The sequence below is a fragment of the Zingiber officinale genome, chromosome 1A (assembly GCF_018446385.1).
Source record: "Zingiber officinale cultivar Zhangliang chromosome 1A, Zo_v1.1, whole genome shotgun sequence".
NCBI lineage: Eukaryota > Viridiplantae > Streptophyta > Magnoliopsida > Zingiberales > Zingiberaceae > Zingiber > Zingiber officinale.
The window spans coordinates 36,818,135-36,844,727 of NC_055987.1; the positions used below are offsets into that span (position 1 = coordinate 36,818,135).

The 26,593-nt window shown below is 36.8% G+C and overlaps 1 protein-coding gene across 7 annotated transcripts; it reads left to right on the forward strand.

Annotated features, from left to right (window-relative positions):
* Nucleotides 1-482: 482 nt before the first annotated feature.
* Nucleotides 483-26,265, forward strand: LOC122023288. 7 transcript variants are annotated; one of them, XR_006123096.1, is made up of 11 exons: nt 483-1,158; nt 2,676-2,731; nt 3,848-3,934; nt 8,954-8,996; nt 10,087-10,133; nt 14,374-14,432; nt 14,543-14,605; nt 14,713-14,826; nt 17,030-17,109; nt 18,064-18,135; nt 26,236-26,265. XR_006123096.1 is itself a non-coding variant. In XM_042581351.1 (6 exons), the coding sequence occupies exons 1-5, from the start codon at nt 2,606-2,608 to the stop codon at nt 14,389-14,391; spliced, it is 321 nt and encodes a 106-aa protein (XP_042437285.1). In that variant the 5' UTR covers nt 483-2,605; the 3' UTR covers nt 14,392-14,432; nt 14,660-14,804. The 7 variants fall into 7 exon arrangements, 2 of the variants coding, with proteins under 2 accessions (XP_042437285.1, XP_042437290.1); XR_006123098.1 differs by having other exon boundaries at nt 14,555-14,605; XR_006123095.1 differs by lacking the exon at nt 10,087-10,133.
* The last annotated feature ends 328 nt before the right edge of the window (nt 26,266-26,593 follow it).

The following is a 26,593-nucleotide window of genomic DNA, read 5'->3' on the forward strand; positions in this document are numbered from 1 at the left end:
ACCGAATTACCACCCCTAAATTAAATGATAGGATACATAATATATCAAATCATTTCAATTGATATATTATTCATCTCATAGTTCAACCCAAATAAAAAATTATACTTCTTAAAATTGAATTTATAGTTATAGTTATTATGATTTTATAATCACTAGAAGGAATATATTAAATATATTAGATAAATTTTTAAAAAATCATAACTTTTAATTTGAAACACATAATATATTAAATTAAAAATATTTGAACAATTTTTAATTTAATATATTATTTATTTTATAATTAAATTTAAATCAAAGGTTATTGCGATCTCTTAAATTGAATCTGTAATTATAATATTTATAGTTGAGTATTTGTTATAATTGAGTTGCCACGTAATTATGGTGAATACATACTATAACGTATTTATTGGGTAAATTTTGAAATGTAATTTTTTTTTCGTAACAATATATAAAATCAAGATGTCTCAACAAATTTCGATACCCATGGTACAAGATGACGGGCGACGCGTGAGAGGGAGACGAGAGCAAGTCGACGTCCCAAGGTCTCCAGTATCTCTCCGGCCCAACGACGACTCGATCGAAGCCCGATCTCAATGCGGAGCATTTGATTCCGGCCGCGACGCCTACGACAAGAACGTTCGCGGAACAGGCGTCATGTGAGGTGGAGCGGACGAACGTGCGGTGAGGAAACAAGAAAGGGTTTATGTTTGAAACCTCGAAGTCCGAGGCCGCTGAGTGTTGCCTCCGGTTCTAGTTATCGAGTCCTGCTTTATTCTGCCGCCGAGGAAGTCGAGCTCGACAAACTCGCAGGCGGAGCCAGAGAAGGATCTCTTTCTTTTTCTTTTCTTTTTTCCGGGTTATTTCGTGAAACCGATCAAGGCAGAGGTGGCGACTGGCGATGCAGTAGTCCCGTCATCTTCGCCGGCTATACCTTTCTTGGAGGAGTGGAAGAACCTGAGTCGACGGGCTGGGAAAGGGGTTTCTTTTTGAAGCCAATACCGTTCTTTTTTCTTGTTTTTAATCTGAAAAACCAAGGAAAGGTCGTAGAGCGACCCTCGGTCAAATAACCGCCAGCCTGCATTTGGATCCCTCATCAACCATCTTGTCTGCCGAATCAGTTGCTACGGATCAACTGTTATTAGTGCCGGTTTCCTCCAGGTTTGTCTCGTACATTTGTTGATATATTCGATTCTTCAGAGAAATAAGAAATACTAGTCTTTTTTTATCCTTCCCCTTTTCGATCAAATTATGGAAAGATTGGCTTATGACACGACGAGAGAAAGTGATTATGTAAACTGGGCGGGAGTGTCGATCTCAGATCATCTATCAATACCACTGAGGTCGCAAAGAATTCGTGAAACTAGATTCAGGTTTGGAAATGTGGGAAACTTGAGCCATTGTTTTCTTATGAACTAAAAACGGGAAGATTACAACCATTTTCCATTTATCTATGATAACATCTTCGGTGTCTTCCTTCTCATCGGTGTGCTTGGAATGATGTGTGATACAGAAATAGTAGTAAATATGTGATTATAATTTTGTGGTTGTCAAATTTTTATCATAAAGGGCCCATCCGTGACATTTTGGCTTTAGGAATTTGTGATGTTATTGTTATTCATAAATATTGAGACTCTTGAGAAGGAACTGATAAATTTTCTTAGAATTAGCTGTTCTGGATTAGCAATCATACTTTTTATTGACAGGGCCAGCAGTTTAAGTTCTTCCTGTCATTTTTTAATTGGAGTCACTAGAAACCTTAGAACAACAAGAATGTGTAGTTATTAATTAAATAATTATAGAAATATTGGAGACATTTGCAATATGAATAAAGTTACAGAAACTCCAACAAAGTCTCCTTTGACCCATGGTTTAAAATTTCATTTCATGTCGTTTTGCTCGGCATTCGGCATCGGCACCCGCTCGACACTAGCACGGTGGGCGAGGCAGGTGGGATGCAAAAAAAGATTAATAATTTCAATAAACTCTTAATTATAAATAGGAAATCTAAATAGGCTTAATCAAATCCTAATAAAACTATCATATTAATATATACATATATAATTTATTTTAATTTTGAAAATATATAATATATTTTAATAAACTATTTATTTACTATATGGAGGTGTCGAGATCCCAATTTTTTAAAAATTTTAATTTTTAATTAATATATTTTAGATTTAAAAAATATCAAAATTATATCGACACGACATGATACGGTACCGAAACCATATCATTCCAGTCATAAATTGAAACTCTGATGCTGGTCGAGATTTTAAACCATGCTTTGACTTCTCATCCAAAATTCAACTAATTGCTTTGTTCTCCTATTTCTATTTGTATGTAATTGACTTTTTGTTTATACATGTTTGTATCGACGTTGATATCTCAGAACTTGGTAGAAATTTAAAGAAAGGATAAAATATTAAATCTTTCAAAACATTAAATGTAAATGTCTCAACAGGTGTCAATTTCTGTCAATCACTGATATCCTGTTGCTGTAGAAGTTGCACTAATGTTCAAATATGGAATTAGATTTTTTAAAGATTTTTGTTCAGTACATCGATTTGTTATCTAGCCAGATTTTGAGAAAATTTTGATTCTTTGGATGATTGTGGTACAAATTGGCTCTGTCAAATATTGGCTATCCCAATGGTGTGCATGCTTGGATGTGGTAGAATGGCAGCAATGGAAAGGTTGCTTAAGATTAGAAGTATTCAAGGAATTACACCAGGTATTCTAAATTATTCGTATATGTGCATTTCACTGTTATTCACATGAGCAAATTAATAAACTTTAAGAATGCTTTAAAAGAGGCCTCAGGATTCAGTTTGTCCTCTTGTTTATGTAACTGCCACATGGACAGTAATGTCAGCAAATAATCATGATAAAATGATTGAAGTCCATGTTCTCTATCTACTTATAAGCACTTATAAGGCAAACATAGAACTATTCACAAAGTTCAAGTTGGTTTAACAAACAATATGATATTCATTTTATTCATCATTATATTTTCATTTCATTTTCAACAAAAATAGGACAGCAGATTTCAATTTTCTTTATTTTGTTTTAATTTCTTAGGGATAAGCAAACTTCTCTAAGGTTTTAGTTAGTTTATGCAATCCTAAAACCAAAAAGTTGATCCAAGAAAATGAACACTTGGCTATTGATCTCAAAACTCATCAACATTGTTGTAGAAATAACTTATCCAATACTTGTTACCTAGAATCAGAATGCTTATGTGTAAATTTGTTCTTTTTTTTTGTATTTCTATTTAGTCATATGTGGAAAAATCGGCTCTGTTAAAAAAAAAATTGAAAACATGAATGGATGAGTGGGGTTATTTAGTACATGTTTTTGGAGTTTTATTCAATAAACTGAGTATGCTTCAGTTTAATTTGTACAATTCCATGTAACCAAATACTTTTGAACTTTTGATGTACAAGAGTAGCTGAAAATCAACAAATCTTGTTACCTTCAAAACGATATTAAAGCAGAGTGCAGTTGCACATTGTATGTGCAACCCAGATTTGCAAAGGACTGCATATTCTTAGCTCATTTGGTGTCTTAGATGTGATCTAAAGGATATGTGACCACATGGGTTGCACTTCTTTTTGGATACAATTTGGATGTATCTTGCCTGATTCTATTTAAGCTCTTGCCTCACTCTATTTAGAGGTTCGCCTCATTTTGGGTGTTGAGCAGTTCGAGATATGAATCCATATTTCTTTGTTTTGCATTCAAAGATGTCAGCTGAACTGAGCCAAAATTGAGTTTGGATTCATGGATTGTTTTACACCCCGATTTGGAATTGGATTGTTTCAAATAAATTTTCTTATAATTTTTGCAGAAGATGTGTTCAACAGAAACATTGCTGCTCAGGCTATACACCATGAATTCCAGGATGCAGATGAGGCAAACTTACTTGAAGAAGAAGGTTATGCCCACTAATTTATATAATAAAGTTAAGCTATATTTTGATGGAAGTATTTAATCATTTTTTTAGGTGATCTAGTGGCCACTTCTTTTGTGTTTGAACTTGTTGCTCCTTGCATTTTTAAGTCAGCCTAGTCTATACCGGTAATGTTTCTAGTACATGTGATTGCCTTTCTGATGTAGATAGAATAAACTCATTTAAGATAAAACTGGTCCCGTGTCTATTTGTTCCCAAAAGCTCAAAAATATTTTCATACTTCATTCTACTTTTATCATCTCTAATACTCATACTATTTTCCCATCTTAATGTGATTGGATTATTATAAAAGTATATAATGATTTCTTCACCTCCATTGTTCTATTCATTCAATCAAGATGATAATTTCTATTTGTGATTCTTTCTCTCACTCACGAGATTACTGACTGAGACACAGGACAGTTTGAGATTGCTAATTGAGCTAAAAGCTACACCGGGCTATGTTAATTGCCTTAGGATGGCTTAATTGATATACCATCATTATATCTGTCTTGTATTTTATGAATCTAGTTGGAGTTATGTGGTTACTGGAGCAGTTATGAAATAAAAACTTCACGACTATTGATGCATGCTAGAATTTTCAGAGAGACCAAGTTGCTGTAATTTGTTTTGCTGTTTACCTGGCCATGATGAACTGGTCAAATTGGTGAATGGAATTGGCTGCTCAGTTTTGGATCTTCCATGCCTACTTAATATGAATTTTTTTTCAAGAAACCTAACAGTGTTTCTCATCAGAATTTGAAAGGTTCTAACTTCTGTCTGTAGCTGGTTCATGAATCTGCTAAAACTTGCATTATCCCCATTCATTCTACAATATCTTTTTTCTATCTGTATGATCCCTGACACCTTGATGCTAGCAAATCCTCAGACCTTGACAAGTTGTTTGGTCGACAGGTTATTTGGTTAATTGTCTAAAAGTTGATATTGGAATTTGCCGTATTCTTTGTTGAAGCGTTTGAAGTTTAATTTTTTTGATTCATGATGTTGTAACTTATAATCGCTTCTCTCATCATATGTAATTTGTGTTGGAACTTTCGGGCCGCAAAAATCGCTTTTTGTCTTGCGGAAACCCCGAAATCCCATGTCACCGGATCCGTGCGAAGATAAAAATTTCGTGTACATGTTTTCTAACCTAGATCTACTCTAGATCTACATGGTAGAGATTTATACCTTTGATGCGAAGCCCTTCGCTTATCCCGCTCGTCCAAGAAGATGCCGGATCTTAAGGGTGTCAAGTGAACACCCCTCTATGTGTATCCACACGAACAAAAGGTGGAGAAGAAACCTTAGAGTGTGCTAGCACTCTTGAAGGTTTTGGCCAAGGTGGAGGAGAGGGAGAACAAGAAGAGAGGAGGAAGAAGATGAAATTCAATTGCCTTGAATTAGCACACAAATGCACTAATTTCACCTTTTAAGTGGCCGGCCACTTCATGGTGGTTTGTAACCTCCATGGGATACCAAGGGTCACAACTCTTGGTCTCCCTCATGAGGTGGCATACCATGAAGTAGTCTTGATGATGTGGCACATCATTATTGGCCGGCCCCATGCCAAGTGGCTTTGGTCAAGTCAAACTTGACCAATGAAGTAGCATTTGGTCAAGTCAAACTTGACTCTTCATCTTCCCTCTCAAGTCAAGTCAAACTTAACTTAAATTCTCCCATGGTTGATCAAATCTAACCATTGATTCAAGTCAATTTGATTTAATGAATCTCTATCCATTAAATTAAATTGATTCAATGAGTCATAATCTAAATTAGACTCATTCAATACATGAATCAAATTGAGTCCAACTCAATTAGTCTAATTTGGATTACTCTTAATCCGATTTGGTTCATCATATGAACCTAATCCTCTTGGTTCATCAAATGAACCTAATCTCCATCTAATTGTCCTTTGTGTGTGACCCTATAGGTTCTTGTAACGTTGGCAATGCTCCTAAACCCATTTAGAAGCATAAATAATGAGAAGTATCTAGCAACACATTATTACTACCCAAGTTACAAGAATGTTGAGATCCAACATCACCTTGTGACTACTAATTGTGACTCTTTACAATATATGACAAGTGTCCTTCTATCCTTAACATCTAGGTTGATCAATTTGAGGTATAGACGGTGTCATCCTCAGATCAATCTAAATCTTGAACTCCAAGTAGACTCACTATAATCAAATGAGCTCAATATCTTATATTGACGCATTTGAGCATGGTCATGCACTTAGTGGTCTTACTCTATCAAGAATAACGATGTCACTCCCGTTATATAGGAGGGATAGTGTAACAACCTAATTTCCTCATTTCGGGTCCTAATAGTAATTAGAAATATTTAGAAATGCTTTAGAAATATTCTAGAGATTTTTAGAGTATTTTTATGTAATTTTTGGAGTTCGTTTGGTATTTTTACCAAACGAAACAAGTTGCAAAAAAATAAAGAAATTAAGCCGAGGTTCGAACCGGAGACCTCCGGTTAAGCAAAGCCTTTAGTTGTCTCGGCTAACCAGGAACCCAGCAAGGCCGTGCTTATTAAAGAAGGAGTGGAAATATTTTAAATAGTAGTAGTAAATAGAAAATAATTAGGAATAAAAAGGTTTCGGCTGAGATTCGAACCCGCGACCTCCGACCCGACCCGAATCTTAAGCGGAGCGCAATAGCCAAGTGCCCAAGCGGGCGGTGCTGTTTAGAAAAGATAGTGGAAATATTTTAAATAGTAGTAGTTAAACAGAAAATATTAAGTATAAAAGAGTTGTGACCGAGATTCGAACCCGCAACCTCCGACCCGGTCCACGCCTTAAGCAAAGCGCAAAGACCAAGCGCCCAAGCGGGCGGTGCTGAGCAAATATCGAGCGGAAATAATTTAAAGGATAGTTAGTTAACAGAATATGGGAGTTATAAAAAGGGGATAAGTTGGGGTGATATTGCTATGACCTAAACCTTTTCCCAATCTTCCTCTCGCGCGATGTCGGTCTCAGCTCGGGCGAAAGCGCAAGGAGGAGTTAAGGCATCGTCTCCGGTGGTCGGCCAAGGTTCAATCCAAGGGATTCTTCACGCGGTTGTGACTCTCTCGGCAAGATGATCGCGTAGGCACAAGAGGAGGCCGGAAGGCTCGAGCTAACCGGAAACCCTAGAGCTCTTCTTCTCGGTTGTGAGTCCAAGAAGCAAAGTAAGTGCTTCCTTACCTGCAGTAGAGTAGTTTCGGATTTATGTTAGCTTCTTCTTCTTGATTTTCGAAGCATGTTTGTAAAGAGGATTGTTTTGTGCTTGCTGCCATGAACCTCAAAGAAAGGAAGAGAATGATTGGTATAGGTTAAGCATGTGGGTTGTTTCCTTCAAGCTTTGAAATTAGTAATTCAACTTTTGGTTTGGATTTCCTGGTTGTTACCTTATTTGGCATGTTCGATTTATACAGAGAACGGCAAGTCTCAGATTTTGTTGCTAAGGCAATGAACATAGAATGTGTTAGATTAATTTTGAGCATGTAGTTTAGTTCATTGCCACTGCTTGGTTTCTGTTGTGCTATGAAGTGGACATGAACAGCCCTCTTAAGCTTGTAGTGCAATTCTGGTTAATACTATGTATATGGGCACGAACAGTTTTTGTGAAGTTTGCTGTGCAGATTTTTGGTGGAGTTTATAGTGCAGATTTTTGGTGGAATTTATAGTGCAGATTTTTGGTGGATCTTGTAGTGCAGATTTTTTTAGTGGAACTTATAGTGCAGTTTTTTAAAAAAAGATTATAGTGCAGTTTGGTTAAGTATTATAGTGCAGAATTTATGTTTGCATAGTATGCAGAAATTGTGTAGCATAGAATGCAGAATCTTGATTAGTAGAGTATGCAGATTTAGTTTTCAGTTTGTGATTTTGGCTTAGCATTCCAGTTTAGATCATGTTGTAACATGCTTAAAGATCTCTATTGCTCTATAAAAGTATAAGCTTTACATAGGTATCAAGCTTTAACAGATTTTTAGTGTGGAATAGCTATGTGTAGCATTACAGATTTTGAATTGTTTAGCATTGCAGTTTCGATGGTTTAGCATTGGAAGATCCAATTAGATCTCTAGTAGCTTAATTAGATTTGCATATTTTATTAAGCTTACAAGTGCATATTTTATTAAGTTTACAAGTGCAGATTTTATTAAGCTTACAAGTGCAGATTTTATTAAGCTTACAAGTGCAGAATTTTGTTAGTATAGTATGCAGAATTTTGATTAGCATAGTATGCAGATTTTTGTTTATGCATTTCAAAGTTAGAATTTGTTTAAACATTTCAGTTTTTAAAGAAGCATTCTTTTATTAGAGGTATTAACAAGTATAAGAAAGATAAAGAAAAGAAAGAAAAAGGTCAAGGCCTTAAGTAGATCCCAAAGTCAAGACTTTAGGGATTTTGGCACACAAGGTGCTTGTTAAAATGCCAAGGCATTTAAAGAAGAAGTAATTAAGATAAATCAGCTTATGAATCAGTATTTTACTTTTATCAGTGGCACTGTGCTGGACTCTTAGTTGTCCTTGGGTTGGGCTTCCATAGTCGTCCCTAGGTTTAGATAACCTAGTAAACCCTACTAGATTCTGGACTAGCTACCTCGGGTCTAGTTAGGGATGCGCGCATAGCAAGTACAGTTGCCGGGCCCATCAGCAGCATGATTATTATTTTTATCTATTATGAAAATAGTTTTCAAAACTTCACAAATCAGTTACGTGAATACAGTTCAGATTCAGCATTAGCCTAGCATCAGTTTAGCTCAGCTTATGTATCAGTTCAGTTAAACTTATTATTCTGAAGTATAAGTTTTGAACAAGTGAAATAAGCTTTACATGTTTAGCATTTCAGCATGTCTTGTTTCTTTTGCTATTAGATGAGCATGTGTAGTATTTCCTTTAAAGCATTCAGTTTTAGATTTATTCTTATTCACATGCATATTCGAGTTTTGTGAGTTAGATAGCGCTTACTAAGCAATTTTGCTTATAGATGCATTTTCCTCTTACTGCAGATAAAGGAAAGGAAAAGTTATAGCAAAGGAAGGCGACAAGGAGGTGCGGATAGATGTGTGATGCCTGGACTATAGAAACCTTGGGATTTAGTATAAGAATTTATTAAGATTGTCATGTATTTAGAATTCTTTCATTTAAATTGTTATGCACATTAGACCTATTATTTGAGTTGTATAATGGTTGCATGCATGTTCAGATTAATACATATATTTCAGCATGATTAGATTGATGTATAGTTTTAGTCGTGTTCATATGCTGGAGTAGTATGTAGAGATAGTTGTTTATGTTTTCCGCTGCTATCAGTTGCATGTTTAGAGAGTTTTATGTATTGATATTCACATGTGTGCAATGTTAGCTAAGATAAGTTAGTAGTCCAGTAGCGCTCCGCCCTCACAGACACGTAGTGAGGAGGGTGGGGCGTTACAGATAGATCTCATCTACATCACTCACATCCCTCCGCATAATTTGTTACATACCCAGTAATCGCCTTTATAGTCCACCCAGTTACGGGTGACGTTTGACGAAACCAAAGTATGCAACTCCTTATGTAGAGAACCATAGTGACTTCAGGTCCAAGGACTAATAGTCATACTAATAGCCACATGAGAAAGTATATGACACTCATATAACGATCCATGATACTTTCTCATAGCGGGTCATTCAGTATACATTCTCCAATGCATATCCATGTGTCAACTTGATATCTCTATATCCATGACTTGTGAGATCAAGTCATCGAGTTGACCTACATGCTAGTTCATCGCAATAACATTGTCCCTGAATGTTAATACTTGACTAGGAATGATTAAGAGTAGTGTTCTCTATATCATCTCACTATCGATTCGACCAATCGATTGATATAGGTAAGAACTTTCTACCCAAGGACATTATTATACTTAGTTATTTGACACTAATATAAGTAAGTATAATAACCAAAAGAAATGTCTTTATATACATAGGAATATGATACAATGAGTCCACATAACAATCATCATATGATTAGCTCTATGGCTCTAACTAACAATTTGAACATTCTAATATATTATTAGAGTTTACTATCTTAAATTGTCTGATTTTTCTACTATAATATTGTTCTAGGAAATAATCTTTCAAATTGCTCATAATTTTGCAGACACGTATGTTTTTGACCATAGACCATTGACAGACCCTCTTTACCTGGTAATTTTATTAGATGGCATCATACTGAATATTCTTCAAATATTCCAGAATATCATTTTGAATCAGCTGACTCTTAATGCCACAGTACCAAAGTTGCATGGTGACGCTATGTACCTTTGCCATTACCTGTTCATTTGTAGCAATTTACTGAGTTTATGTTATATCTTTGTATATTCTGCAAAGCTTTTTATAAGTGTAGACTTTCTTAAAATATTTGTTTGAGTTAATAGTTGTATCACACGTGCGTGTGTGTGTGTATAGATATATATCAGTTTAATCCCCAAATAAGAAATTTGTTATTAGTTATTACATTGACCTGCTCTTTATTTGCTAAATATAATTTCTATTTTCCTATAGTGTCAATGCAAGCTCTCTTCAAGATCTTGGGTGAGAGGAGGCCACAAGTTTCATGTGGCACAACCTCCTCTCCACAAGATCACAACATTCTCCTCCTTCCTTTCCCTGCTACCTTTCTTCCTTCTCTGGACCATACTTGGAGTGCACCCAATTCATGGTAGTCAAACTTGTGACCTTAGGATCTTTTGTATGATCTAAATTGACCTCAATTATACTGTTGAGGTTGGTCCCAAAATATAGATGGACCTTCCAGACAAGTAACTGGAGCAAGCTACATGTAGGGCAGTGCAGGAGGAAATTAATACAAGGGACAATGCTGGAATGAATCCCAAAGTATGATGATGACGACCCTTCTTTTCCTGTTCTTTCTCCTGTCTAAAAATGAGGAAGAAGGTTCTATTTTCTACTCCAATCCCTATTTACAGGCTTTGGGATTTGCATTCACTCTCCAAGTGCCTCCATGTGCCATGTTCTTGAAGTTAATTGGGCTGTCAGCTATGCCATGGTTGGTGTCACATAAAACTATGAAATGCTGCCATGGCTGCTCGTCTAGCGTGCTTCTTTGTAGCAATGTCTTCTAGGTTGTTGTGACACCAAAGGCATGATATGCCATTTGTTGGGATCACATCAACCAATGGGCATGGAGTTGTCGGTCCTACATTAGATACAAATCCCAAGTTGAATCTCAATTGTGCTAGGATCTTACAAATCTACAATTTGATTCTATGTTTGCTTGTCATTCCTACATAGGAATTTGATCCAACAAACTTGATTAAAATATATTTAAATATAATATAATTTAAATTTGCTATAGCAAATAAATTTTCAATAATATAAGATTCTTTTTGACTCCTGTATAGTAGAATCTTTTTAGTTATTGTAATTGACATAGTAGATTTCATAAGCGTGATTAGAAAAAGGGCAACAAGAAATATAAAAGAGCAACCTTGGAAAGGGCGACACACCTATAGCTTAAAAAATATACATAAATTTTGAAGTCAAGGTTTTGATCTAATACTGAAGCTTTCTTTCTTTTCTGTATTTCTAAGTTGAAGTATGACTTTATTCTTTATTTCTGCATCAATTCATTTTCATTTTTTTTATATATTGCAGGCATGATTTGATGAAATCACTTTTAACATCTCTCCTCTTATAGTTTCAAACTTTTTCTCTATCTCTTCTAACATCTTCAACCCTCAGAATAAGATGACCAAAAGTTGTCTTCTCCTGAAATTTCTCCACTCTAACACTTTATGTGGGGAACCTTAAAGGCATCACAGGAGTAGATAATAAAATCGTAATCTTTTTCTTTTTCTCTGCAATCCTTGATAATCATTTTTCCATAATTAAGGCAGGAGATTTTTACTCTTTCCAAGATCAGATCAACTCGTCAGATTTTAGTCTAAAACGTTAATCAACTGTGGCTTAGCTTTTTCTTTCTTCAATTTGTTGCACTTTGTCTTCCTATTTTGTGTGACAAAGTTGGACCTTATACAAAATTGTGCTCAGACTGTGGGAGTGCATTAGAGTCAATGATGTTGGTGAAGAAAATGCAACTGCAGTGCATACTGATCTTGGTGAAGATAATGAGTTGGAAGTGCTTGTGAGGAACTCTAAGTGAGAATGTAGAGAATTGCATGTGAACTATGTTGTGTCTCCTCCATTTTTTTAGATTTTTGAATGAGAATTGAAGCTGGTTCGGTAAAGCTTTTCAAAAAGCTAAGGACGGGAAGTAGGCTTGGGTCTTATTAATTGAAAGTTTGAGGTTATGGAATATGAAAAGTAGAAAAGAGGAGAGAAACTATAGAAGATACTATTGGTTCACTTGAAAGTGTTCAACACCAAAACAGTTCACTCTTAGATGAAACAAAACATGGTTTTATTCAGCATTAAACATGGTTTTACTTGTGACAGTGCCTTGTATAGAGCTCAATGGAGGTATAAGATTTATGTACCCAGCCACAAATAGTTGGGATGAACATTGCTTGATGATAATGAGTAAATGCTGTTTTTAATTTTATATGTTCTTTATATAATATCTTATACAATAGGAGAAGGAGAGTCTCCAATGGTTCAATTGTCTCATTCAAGAATGCTTCTACCTTTCAGGGATTAAATTGATAAGACTTATTCATCCTATGAATGTTGTTTTATATGATCTGGATCATGTTGTTAAACCTTCTTCATTTTCCCTTTATAATCTTCAACAATTAAGGTTCTTTTCCATTTTTCCAAACTATCTTACTTTTTAGATAAGCATACAGAAAACTAAAGACTAATGTAGACACAAAAGAGTTGTTGACTGGTATCACCATATTTTTTGTGAAGTGGATCCATATCTAGTTAGATTTAATTTACTCAATCAAACACAAATTTTAGTTCTCCACATATCCATAGACTTGGGTCATGATTTTTTTTTTTTTTTTTGTTTATCTTGATCCATCAGGTTACCAATTGTCAAGTTCATTGAAAACTTTCTTGACAAAGGCCCAAGCTATAAATTTTATATATATATAGATTACTACCATGATATCGTTGAACATAATTCTAGTCTAAAAATCATGAGTAAAGTTCGATAAGAATAACCATGTGTTAGGGTGAGGCACATGGCAATAACAACATGAGGATAGGGATTTATCATGGATAACAATGAGAGCCAACATTGATGTGGCACATCGGGTGTTAATCAGAAGGTCCATATAAACTATTTTAGGTCTAGAACAATTAGGTGGAAACATGTTCATTCCAAGTTAATGGTTTGGTGTGGTCTTCAAGAGCTATAAATGGGAATTCTAAGTGGGAGGAGAGAGAGTCTTATCAACATGCTTTACATTAGGAGCTTATTGCTCTTGGTAATGAGAACAAGGACAACTTGAGGAGCAGTTTGGATGAGGAGTCACCTTGTCTGAGCTGAGGTAGAGGTACCAAGAGAAGGAAGTTCATCCAAAGTAGGAGCACTTCATTCAGGCTGTAGTAGAAGATATCTTCCTTCCCATTTCTGACTAATATCTTCACAGATCCCTTCATTTGAAGAGCCACATCTAGGCCTGTCCTCATGCCACTCTGAGCAGGATTCACTATCTGATTGTATTTCATCATATCAAGTAACACATAATCACATACCTTCTCAGAAGGGCATGCATTTATCTAAAGTTACCAGATATATACTCAGTCCTGGTTATATTTCAAAATTATAAACAATATATGGAAGAACAAAGATTGGACAAAAGCATCATTAGGTATGTGGTGACTCCAAGCATGGTAATTCATATTTCATATAAGTGAACTGATTTGACAACTGGTTTCCTATGAAACCACATCCCAGCAGCAAAAAATGGCACACTGATGTTCGTCAAATTGTTAAACCTACTGTTTCCACTTGATACTTCATGGCCTTGACTTTGTAGCTTTATTCTTCTAAATGCTGGTAAATAACTTTAAGACGGTGTTTACTACAAGCAAGAGACATTGTGAGGGGAGAAATAAGGTATGGGAACATGGTTTGTAGGGAGAGGATAAAGCTTAGGGGTCAAGTAAACTGGCATGGAAATCTTTTGCACTGTTGGAACTTGAGTTTCTAAAATTGCTTTGGTAAAAACTTGATTTGGAAAAGAAATATTTATCTTGCCTATCTGATAGGTTCAATCCGAATCCAATTCAACTTCAACTCGGTGTTCAAATTTTATTTAACGGTTCAGTTCTACTTATTTTGTCATTTAAACATTTCAAAAATAAAATAAAAATGCAAATAAATTTTAGATAAAAATTCGGTATTTTACAACTTTTCTCTTAAGCCACAAAAACTATCCAAATGATATACTTTGAAGATGAGTTTTTGATACTCCAGATATTAGCTCTAATGAAACATTTTTGGTGTTTGAAGGTTGTTACCAGCATTTGATTCATTAGTCATGAGAGACAACTGTTCCTCCTCTTTTGTATGTAAGAATCTGTTTTCTCAAATTTGATTTGATATTTGGTTTCTATTTTCTCTGTATTTATGTGTGCCATGTGTGTGCACATGCATTTGTGTATGTATATAAACCTTGTAGTTCATGCTATAGAGAATTGCATAGATTGGAAACTTGTTACCTTGGCTTTCTGGCGTATTGAAGGTATTAAATAACATTCACTTTTGATTTGTTGACTGTCTTTACTTGGTTATCCAGATTTTCAGATGGTGGTCAACCATTCTCACTAAAGGATATAAATGTTGCTGCAGTGCATTGTGTAATTTTGAACCCTATCCATGATGTGTTGGATATTGATGGTGGTATTTCAAGCTTTAAGAAGCTTCCAAAGAAGGGAAAGAAAGTAATTGAAAGAACTAATGGAAGTATGCTTTCTTTCTAATTTCCAGATTTATCATCCTTAGATCTACATTGTATGATCCTTTACCTTCTTTAACCTTTTCTTGTCTTAGAAATGAGAAATTCTGAAGGAAAACAGTTATGGTTGTCTTATTTTGCTTTGCCTTTAAACTTCTCATGTTATGTTTGTACAATTTAATAGATGGCCATACCACTGTGGTGAAGTCCTTTGTGAACCTTTTTTTTGGGTAGTTTTTTCCTAATTAAAATGTATGAGATTCATTTAGTACTAATTTAGGAAGTGCAAATGCTCTACAAAACTTGCATGTATCTAAGTAGAATAACATCAACCAACTCTTTTTGTGTAGAAGTATAATTCACTGCAAGTTAGCATTAATACGTCCATTCTGGCAAGGCAAAAAAGTCTACTGCAGGCAATATGTTTCCTCATGTATATCAAACCTGCAATCAAACAGTCAAAAATTCAAGTAGCGACTGATGCAGTGTTGTTATCGACAGTGTCCTTATGTAACATTGGGCTTGTGTGAAGCTTCTGAGTACTGACTAATTTGCTGCTAGCCAAATGGGTTAGTCTTGGACAATAAGCTCTATGTGCTGAAAAGATGCTATCAAAGCACTCAAAGATTCTGGAATGAACATGCTCACAATCTCATCAGAATAATATTTCCGCATGCCAATAAATTATTGCCGGTTATGTATATTTTATTTCTTCAAGTAATACTAAAATTTTATTGATCATATTTGGTATGTAACAGCAAAGACACTGCATCCCTTCCAGTGTTTCTGTACTGGAAAAATTGGCAAGCTGTGAATTCCTTGCCATTCTTTGGTATAGAAACTTGGTAATTGCTGGTCAACATATGTTGACCAGTACTAGCTTTATGTATTGTCGATGATGTTCTATTGGGGTGCTACATTGTACAGAAACTTGGTCAATACATGCTTGTTTGGTCTCAACACTGTAGTTTAGAATTTCATGCCATACCTATCTTCATGACCACCCAGGTGATATGCACTGTTCTGCCTGTAATGAAACCGAAACAAGCTGTCACAGGCAAACGGTTGCATGTTTTGTTCATGCTGACTGTGTTGACCCCATACATTTTCCATTTTAAAGCAATACAATCATCATGGTTTCAACCAATATCGAGCGAAACAAAATTAAAACCTAATATAGCTCATTTTAAATCCAAATAAACCCTAATTTAAATCCAATTTCAGATAATTAGTTAATTAGATAATACAATTTGTGTAAATTACATGCTTAGAGATAACAATGACTTTGTAATATTAAATATTACTACATAATTTAAGTATGTAACTACATATATATATTATATTAAGTACTCAATAAAACTCATGATTGAAATTCATCAAACCTTTCTTCTACTATGGTTGGCTATCTTGGTAATCCATTAAATCAGTTGTCTTTATTTATACCTGTGGATTAACCAATTTAAATACTACATGTCATGGGAGCAGTATCTATTTTAGATGATGGAAAATTATGATGTTATCTTTTCGAATGCTGCATGAATCAATGTTCCCATCCAATGCAAGATTCTTTCATTTTCCCATCATTAGAGCTTCCTATCGTAAGACATTATTAGAGACACGCATACTTGTAAGATATAATACCAGTTAAGAAATTTGTGATACTTCTTTGAATTGTCTCTATGAAATTTCAGTCTTATTGACCATGAAACTGTTATATTTATTTGTCTTTGAAAGTACAAATTAAATGGGAGGGGAAGAAAAGGGGGCTATTCTAAACCTTGTTGGCATGTTCCAAACTATGCCAAGTCTCAGCATGGCACAGTTCAGAGATGGTACCCCTTACATTGATTTTGAAATTGATACCAGTGTCAAATTTTTAAGCCATGGCATCTACTGCATTCTTTCATTTTTTTTTTTTAACACAAGTATGGTGCAATACTGGTCATCTGTTCATCCTTTTTAAATCAAATGTAATCTACGTCTTCAAGCAAACAGCTTTAAATTGTTCTGGGGCAATCATGTGCTTTTAGGATATCATTAGCTGAATTTAGTTTACCTTTTGATGTATTTACCTCCATTTATATGGCAAATAATCAAGTGACAGACTTAAGATAGTTATAACATCTGTAATTACTTTGAAATCTAAAATCTATTGTGTACTATATTAGATCTGTTGAAAAACTTAAATTTTTATGTTGTCATGGTTCCTAGATTTCTATATGGTTGCTGTAGAACAAGAAAAATCTGCACTTTTGGATGGCAATTGCAATGGTGATTCAGCATCGAACTATGTAAACATTTTTGTGTTCTTATTATATAGTATGCAGAATTTTTTTTTCTGGTTCTTATTTTCGCAGTTTGCTCACTTTTTTTCTTGATTTCTTTTCTTTCAAGTTTTAAGAATAGATTCTCCTGTCTTTTAGTGAACAGTTTGTTCCCTAAAAGTTGCAGTTTCTGAGTAGACTTTTTCTAGTTTTGTAGTTTGAATCTATGGAATAATGGAGAATTTGATTCCTTGTTTTTCACTCCTTGGCCTTCATGTCAATTCGCCTTGACAAGATTTCTGTCATAAAAGCCATTGACCAATAGCTTTAAACGAGTGGTGAAGATACAAAACAATGTTTTTACTCCTTACCTAACTGAAAAATACTCAACATGACAGGTATGCTTGTCACAAAAAATAAATTTTTGATTTGTTCTTGGAGTTGAATCAAAAGAATAACAAAAATGAGAGAATAGTTATACATGGTTATTGATTTGGCAGTACGCATGCTACAAGCCTAGTGCAGTAGTAGTGAACATGATTAGAATGTTCTAGATTTTAAAGTGTAAAGATACATGGAATTGACTCTAATAATAAAAACGTACATAATATATCTCAATACTTGCCATCGTATACTAACAGATAAATTAAATTACTAAAATTCATTTCCCTTATTTTACCAGCATTCCAAATAGAAATAGACATGTGTCAAGAGAGAAAAAGCTAATAGTATTTTTTCTTGTCTTTGACCTTCAAATTTTATTTGGCATTTACTAGCCTTTAGTCACCTTTTCACCATAAGGTTCCATTTGTTAGAGGCTCAAAATATACCAATGCTACATCATTATTGCCAATTGTTATTATCATCAAACTTAATTTTATTTGTATTATTCTGTGGCTGGACATTGTTTGTAGTAATTCTCTATCAATAGTTCAAGGGACTGATCCTCAATAACTTACATTCTCCCATTTTTCTGTTCAGGGGTTTCGTTCCAGAGAAAAACCATGAAAAGAAGAGAAGTACGAGCTGGTGCTTTAAGCAAATATCATTCAGGTGCAAATTCCTTGTTTATTGCCTAGCTTATACTAATTTATCAGACTGGTCTGGAGGAAGGTCTACAATCTACTGATGACTTCATATCTTGTCTCTCTCTCAAAGTCAACAATTATTTTGAAATTGTTGCTGGTGCTAAGTGTATACTTGCACATTGATTCTAGTCAAAAATATTCCTGACATTCTTTGGTTCGTTAAAAGAGGAGAATGGGGGGGCTTAGCCACTGTTGGGTGCTCATTTGCAGCTGCTTTGTTGGAGGTCCGGGTGACTGTTTAAACAGAGGTGTGGGTTGCACACAGTGATGACACTGGAATACTGGATGTGGCTGTGTTTTGCAGTAATGGGGCAATCGGAGGCAGAACTGAGCAAATGACAATGTCAGGGCAAGCTGCGGCAGATAGAATGAAACACATATGAGAGAGAAGGGTCCGGAGGAAGAAGGGGTGCAATGCACAAATGGGAGAGAAAAGAACAGGGTTTAAGTCATCCATGATAGAAAATAAGGAGATAATAAGATGAGGAAAAATAAGTTGAGATTCTCTGATATATTATATAGGTAGAAGAGTTAAATTCACTATACTAGGTATAAGGAGTAGAGGGAAACTGAATAGATAGTAGTCAATATCATAAAAAATAATTTATTTATATAAATATTACTCATGGCATACCCTTTCATAGAGCTTAATAGGGCTTAAGATTTATGTAGCTGACCCCAATAGTCAGGACAAGCACCTGTGATGATGATGACAACAATGATGACTAAAAGTGTGGGTAGCTGATGGCTAAGCAGAAATGAAGTTTCTGATACTTAGAACTTAGAAGTGATGTTATTTGATTGAAATTCTCAGAAATTACAAGGTAATTGAACAAACTGGGATGGTATTTTAGTTTTTCTATTGCTATGTTTTAAGCACAACATCTTAGTTGGATTCCAGTGTTCTTTTCTATTGGGTAAACGATATAGGCTTATTGGGTATTTTATGCAAATGTGAAACATTTATTTTTATTACGTACCAGTAGCTCCAGCACCAGTTGCAACTAAAATTTATTATTCACAAGGAAGTAGCCATCTCCGTTCAGAACTTAAGCATCTTTTTCATCACGTATGGGCTAAAGGACACAGTGGAGATCCTCCAAATTCATAGCTGGCATAGGAGAGGCATAATACCATCACAGTTTTATCAACTAGATTTCTACTAATTTTCCTATAGTATAGTCCAAGATTCTGTTCCTCTAATTAAGGTAAGAAGTGTCTTGTATTATTCGATAACAGCATGACTTCACTTTTATTACTTTTTTGATTCATCTTATTAGGTTAAATTCAAAATAATTATGTTGCTCCTTTTTTCTGAATGGCTGATTTCATAATATGCAGCAGCTTCTTTGTAGTACTAGTAAGAACCTCAAGACACAACAAGTGGATGTTCGCGTACAAATACTCTATGATGTTTCACACCTCTTTGTGAATTATATTGGTGTGGGAAGCACCAGACGATCAAACTTGTATTTTGATTATGTCAAAGGGTTCAAAGTTAAAGTTATTTGTTGTCTGACAAGTTTGAATGAGATTGTAGGAAAGTCCTAAGTGTTCTTAGGCAAAAGTTCTAGCTGCGGTTAGGCAAGTGGAAAACCCTAGGGGGTGGTAACCTTAGGTCCTAGGGGTGGTAACCCTAGGTGAGGAAAAGTCCTAGCTACGGTTAGGCAAATGGAAAACCATAGGGGGTGGTAACCCTAGGTCCTAGGGGGTGGTAACCCTAGGTCCTAAGGGATGGTAACCCTAGGCGGAAAGTCTTGGCGGGTCGAGCGCTTCGGGCAAAATCCTAGAGTCGGGGACTCTAGGTTGAAATCCTAGTGTCGCAAACCGGGTGGAAGTCTGGACGGGTAGTGGAGCGGACGTCCAGCATGAAGACTTGAAGCTTCGAACGCTAAGCAAAAGTCCAGTTGGTCTGGAGGATCAATTTGGCAAAGGGTAAACTCTCCTGAGTGGAGTAGGTGAGGACACGATCCCCAAAGAGGAAACAGTAGGCGTCGGTTCGACCTAGAGTTTCCGAGAAACTCGAAGTCAGAATCGAACAGTCCGGTGACTAGCAAATACTTGTATTTATATTATATTATCGTGCTAACTTAGTTTTGTAGGGTATACTTTGTTTGTGGACTAATATGCCTTGCAGGAATGAAATTACCCAAGGGAAGTCTCGGATGAACAGTACCCGAGGCGCCCTCCATAGAGCTTGGAGGCGCCTCGGTGCCTTGGATGAAAGCCTCACGCAGCAAGGAGCGAAGGCGCCTTCCAAGGAGATGGAAGGCGCCTTGAACGTTGGATGGAGGGCGCCCTCTATGGAACTTGGAGGCACCTTCGGGTGGATAAGCAGTGCAGGCATCGGAGATTATCGACACCATGGAAATCGGGATAAGCATCCTTGCTGAAGGCGCCTCCTATGGAGGTTGGAGGCACCCTCAATGGCTTATTTAAGCCTGGTTCTAGCAGAGGCAAAGAAACAAACTTGCAATCTTTCTACTGCACACTGCTCAAAAGAAGATCCGATAAAGTCGTAACATGACTCTGACAACCAGAAGTCTAAAATTCTCTATTCTTAGTTGTCGGTATAATTTCCATTACTGCATTTAATCATTGTTCTTTTAATTTGTAATATTGCGAATTGATAGTGATTGCCCAAAGTAAACACTCAATAAGTGTGAGCCTTGGAGTAGGAGTCGCCATAGGCTCCAAACCTAGGGTTGTAAATGAACCAAGCGTTCGTGCACAAGCTTGGTGTTCGGCTTGGTAAGAGCTTGTTTATGTTCGTTCAATATACATAAGATTAATTAAACAAACAAGCCTGAACAGCTCGTTAAGCTAAACAAACAAGCTTGAACACATATGTGTTCAGCTCGTTAACGTTCATGAACAACGTTCGTGTTCATGAACAACGTTTATGAACGTTCATGGACAATGTTCACGAACAATGTTCACGAACAACGTTCATGAACAATGTTCATGAACCATATTCATTAATAAAACTCTTTTCAATATGCTAAATAAATAATAAAATAAAATAAAATAAATAAATAAATTTAAATTATCAAACTCAATAATCAATCAAACAATTAAAAGTTTCAAACAATCAAACAAGCTTGAATTGAGAGCTTGATAACATCTAAACGAATCAAGCTCAAGCCAAGCTCGAATCAAGCTTGTCACGCCCCCAGAAGAGTCCCTGTCCGAGAAAATTTCGGCAGCATCTCCCCTGTACGGCGGACAATCAAAATTTTCTACAAGTACTAAATACTCAGCCACAGGCGGCTGGAATAATAACAGTAATAAAAATCAATCACCACGCAGTTTATATATATATATTCAGCCTCTGGCTGACACAACCACGCAGTAATAATACTCTAACTCGAAATCAACCCTACTCAACTACACTCGTAAAGCCCAAATCCGATTTTTCTTACCTCTTCTGCCGTTCAGGCAGGCATGTAGTAGAGTAAATCCAAATCATACGAAAAGTTCATCCAACGGAAAGATTCCATACAATATCCATATGTAAGTCCAAAACAAAACTAGAATAAAGTCTGATAGCGAAAAGCTAAAATGAAACAACTCAAAAACCAGCAGCGGAGTAGCACTACGTGCAGTGGGGACTAGCGATGGAACTCCTCCGACAAAGATCAACCTGAAAATAACAACAATGGAGGCGGGTGAGTCCAACACTCAAGTTGATATGCAAAGTAAAGAAACAACACCTAGCACTAATCATGCGTACTCTGATAAGAAAGATAAGAATGCATCGAAATAAGCAGAGAATCTTGTACTAACCAGTCCCGAGTATAAGGTCAAACAGTCAGGGATAAGGAATCAGATGCATGTCAAACATAGGTATCCAAACAATATGCAGCATATAAATGCAAAAAACAAACACAGCAATAAATGCATCATGCATGTGATGCCAATGTCATGGTCACCCCGACGCCAGTCGATCATCTCATACAAAAGTGAGGCCGAGTGGGTAGGGTTGACCCTGCACTCTGTCGTCACTACTCACGATGAGTGACCGAGTGGACGGGATCTTGTCGAGTACACCTATCCTCCTACCCCAAATCATAGATGGGGAGCACAATGCTCTCAACTCCCGGTACACGATGCGGGAGGAATCCCTGCCGGATAACACGTTGTGTCACACTACCCATGAGTGGACCAGCGGTGCCTACAGAGCGCAACACACTCTGCCTGAATCGACCACTAACCCATGAGTGGTGGTGTGTGCAGATCCATGTAACTGGCGATGTGCTCAACAATAATGGAGCGGACTATCGCACAGCATGCAATCATGCAAATGATGCATGGCACTAACCACAAGAATATCCTGACCTAATCCACATATATATATAAATACATCAAAGGTCAACGAATCCAAAACAATCCAAAGGTATACAGAAGGTATAAAACCTAGGTCCTGAACATGGTCAAGCATGGCATATCACTACCCCTATAAGCATGTATAAACAGGTAAAATATACCTGAGATGCAAAACCCAATCAATCAATCAAGCATGTAAGATTTGGGTAGTGATTAACCGAAACAGATAAGAAACACAATTAATGCAACATGTTAATTTAATTACTAAGCATATCAAATGACATAAGTCAAAAGTACCCGCCTCCAATAGGAATGTCCAAATCCGACATCGAGATACTCGTCTCGCGTCAAAATCCTGTATCCAATAAATACATTTTTATTTAGCTAAAATTCGAATGAATTGCTAAATAAATCTTTAAAACCATTTAGGGCAAAACCCTAAATAATAATCATCAACTTATCTAAATAAAGTCTAACGATAAATTAGGGTTAGTTACCTAATCCCCAATCCACCATTAGATCAATTCCAAACTACCTAATCCTATCAACCAATCATCAACAACATGATCAAAGTAAAACCCTAAATCTTACCTCAATCAACTATTGTAGATGTCGAAATAAAACCAGCTACTGGAAACAAGGATGAGTTGCTTGATCAAGAACACCACAAACAACAACCTTTCAGCCACTGCCCAACAACTCAATTGATCCAAGGTTGGATAAAAAAATTAAAGATTACAAATCCAAACAACAATCTAACCTTACCTCTTCCTCACAGCCCCTCTTTTGATGATCCTCTGCCAAGATCGTTGCTACTGGCAACCAGGTGAATCGCTGGACCAAAGCACACCACAAGCAAACCGGATCAAAAATAAAAATCCTTGCACCTACTAAATTTCCAACCAAACAAAACCTCACCGTGGACTTGATCAATGGCAAAGAGCACTAGGGCACAAGGTGGCCGTCGTCTCTAGGGCTCGGGTGCCGGCACAGAGGAGTCGGAATGAAGGAAGAACTCGGCCGGCGGCAGCGTCGGGTACGCACGGCTAGGGCAGAGGCGTAAGGGACGCAGCCCGCGCGGAGGAGAGGACAGGAATGGGCTCGGTCGGCGGTGGCTCTGTGCAGAGCTCAGCGTGTAGAGAAGACCGGCGGTGCTGAGTGAGTCCAGGCAGAGGATGAGTCGCCGGCAGCAGAGGATCGAAGAAGAAGAGGAGGAGGAAGAGGAAACCGCCGAGTGGCCGGCGGTTAGGGCTCGGAGGAGTCGGCTCGGGCGGCGTCGGGGAGAAAAGGAAGAAGAGGTGCGGGAACGGCTCGGTTTCGGCGACAAATGCAAAGGAAATAAAGAAAAATAAAAGGAAAAAGATATATATATATAAATATAAATTTTTTTCCTCGCTTAATTCGGGTAGCTTAAACAAGCTTTTCCGGGCCCCGTTTTTATCCCCGTGAACTTATCCGTACGAGCTCCGAAAAATTCCCGAAAAATATCCAAAAATTCCGAAAAATTCCCTTATTAACATTCGTCATTTTTTTTCCGGTATTTTACAAAGCTCAAGTCAAGCTTGAATTGAGAGCTTGATAACATCTAAACGAACCAAGCTCAAGTCAAGTTTCAAACAAGCTCAAGCTCATAAAAAATAAACCAAGCCAAGCTTGAACACTCATTTCAAAAGTTTGGTTCATTTTAAGCTCGGCTTAGTTACCTTACAAACAAGCTTGAACACCCCAAAGTTCAGCTCGGCTCGGCTTGTTTACAACCCTATCTAAACCAAGTAAATTCTTGGTGTTGGCATTTGATCTTTATTTTCTGCTACAATTACTTGATTATCTTAAACGAATTAGTCACGAGCGCTATTCACCCCCCCCCTCCTCCCCTAGCGCTTTTCGATCCTACAAATTAGGGATCTAATTTTAAGCATCATATATCATGCAGTGTTAGTGTAAAGTTACAATAATGAACATAAAGATAAAGTGTAAACATCTACGGATCTATATCAGTTCCAACTTAGACTAAATCAACCACTTGTGGTTTTCTCTTCATCAACTTTCAAGTAACACTATCTTCGAGCATTGATTTTTTCATGCCCCGAGGATATACTTGTCCGCCAAACTGGATGGTACTCCTAGTGACAATATAAGAAATAATCGATACCGAACACATTCAAGCCAATACAACATGTAACGCCCGAAAATTCTCAAATTATTTTTAAAAATATTCTATGATTTTTCTGGAATTTTTAGATATTTTTCCGGAATTTTCCGAGTAGCGGAAGTAGCAAAAATAATTAGAACCGCAAAATAGCTTAGGCGGGAATCGAACCCGAGACCTATGGTTTGCGGATAATGTTAGAAACCAGTGAACCCAGCAGGGCCGTGCTGAAAGAAAGGAGAACCAAATATATTTATATTGGAGTTGGGTTCATTAAACCACTTAATATAAATTAAAAACTTAAAGAGAGTTTGGTTTATTTTGAGAAGTTTGGTTCGGCAATTCCCTCTCCACCGAAGCCCTCGCGCCTCTCTTCCTCTCGGTTCCTCTCTTCTCTCGGCGCCCCCAAGCACAAGCAAAAAGGAACCTAGGGTTCCTTCCCTAAGGGTCACGAGAGCACCTTCCGGCGAGATCTTCGATACAAGGACGTTCCCCTCCGCGAGAGGAACGCGTAGACGCGAGCAGCTCGTCGAGAAGGTCTTCGTTTCCGGAAACCTAACGCTTAGATTTGTAAGAATCTTTGCACACGAGGTAAGAAACCCCTCACCTGCAGTATAATAGCTCCGTTTGGTTTTCTACGCATTAGTTTTAGCTATATGCAGGTTTTTCGGCACATAGGGTGTGTTTGAACCCTCCTCGAGGATTAGGGATCTAGTTGAGCACCTCTAGACGGGCCGGACACGTTGGTCTCCTTTAATTGGAGATTCTAGACGTTGTCGGGTGCCTAGAGGTGATCTCCCTATTAGAGGAGAGAGTTGGAGCACACCAAGTGTTCGGTAAAATGTTAGTGTAGCTAAATACCACCTCAGTTATGTTTAACAGCTCAGTTAAATGCATTAGTGGCATTTAAATCAGTATGTTAGTCTAGTTTCAGCTTACATGGGACTACGGTCCAATGGGTGGGCTCCCACAGTCGCCTCTAGGTTTAGATAACCTAGCTCTAGGTTCAGATAACCTAGAAACAGCAAAATAAGCAATTAGTAGCTATATTCAGTATTTTATTTTCAGTGGCACTGTACTGGATTAGATATCCATTGGGCTGGGCTCCCATAGTCGGTCCCTAGGTTTAGATAACCTAGTCAACCCTACTAAATTCGGGACTTGCAAACCCGGGTCTAGTTAGGGATGCGCGCATAGCAAGTACAGTTGCCGGGCCCAAACAGCATGATTACTATTTTCACTTATTATGATATTAGCTTTCAAACTCTTAATCTAATCCAGTGATTATAGTTTAAGATCAGTTTTAGCGCAGTTCAGTTTCAGTTCAGTATCATGCTTCAGTTTAGTTTTTCCCTGTGAATATGCATGATAACTTTATGTGCAGTTGTTATACATGTTTTTATGTTCAGGTTTAGATATGCCATGATTGTATGCTTATACGCCATGCCATGCTAGTTTATTCAGTATATCCAGCATATGTTTTAAACAGCATGATTTAAAATCATATTTGCATCGTTGCATGTTTTTGTGAGGTAGATGGTTTCTTACTAAGCTCTTTAGCTTACAGGTACTACTTTTCTTATACTGCAGATACAGGTAAAAGAAAAGTGGACTAGCGGAGGCTGGAGGACAATGCTATGGAGGTGTGTGTGTGCAAGGGGTTTGGAATAAAGATCCTAGGGGTCGAAACAGTTTAATTTCAGCATTTACGTTGTTAGTTTATTTATGGTTTAGTCCTTAGCTAGTTAAATGTTTTAATCCAGTAAAACTATGCACTATTCAGTTCGTCCAGTTTAGGACGCATGTAAATTAATGTTAGATTGTTTTTCATATATCTAGAACCTATGTCTGTGAGTTGTAGTACGTTCCAGTGCTTGAAATTTCTGAAATCAGAAACTCTGATTTCATATCAGAGTTGGATCGGTCTGCCGACCGATCCGTTGCAGTA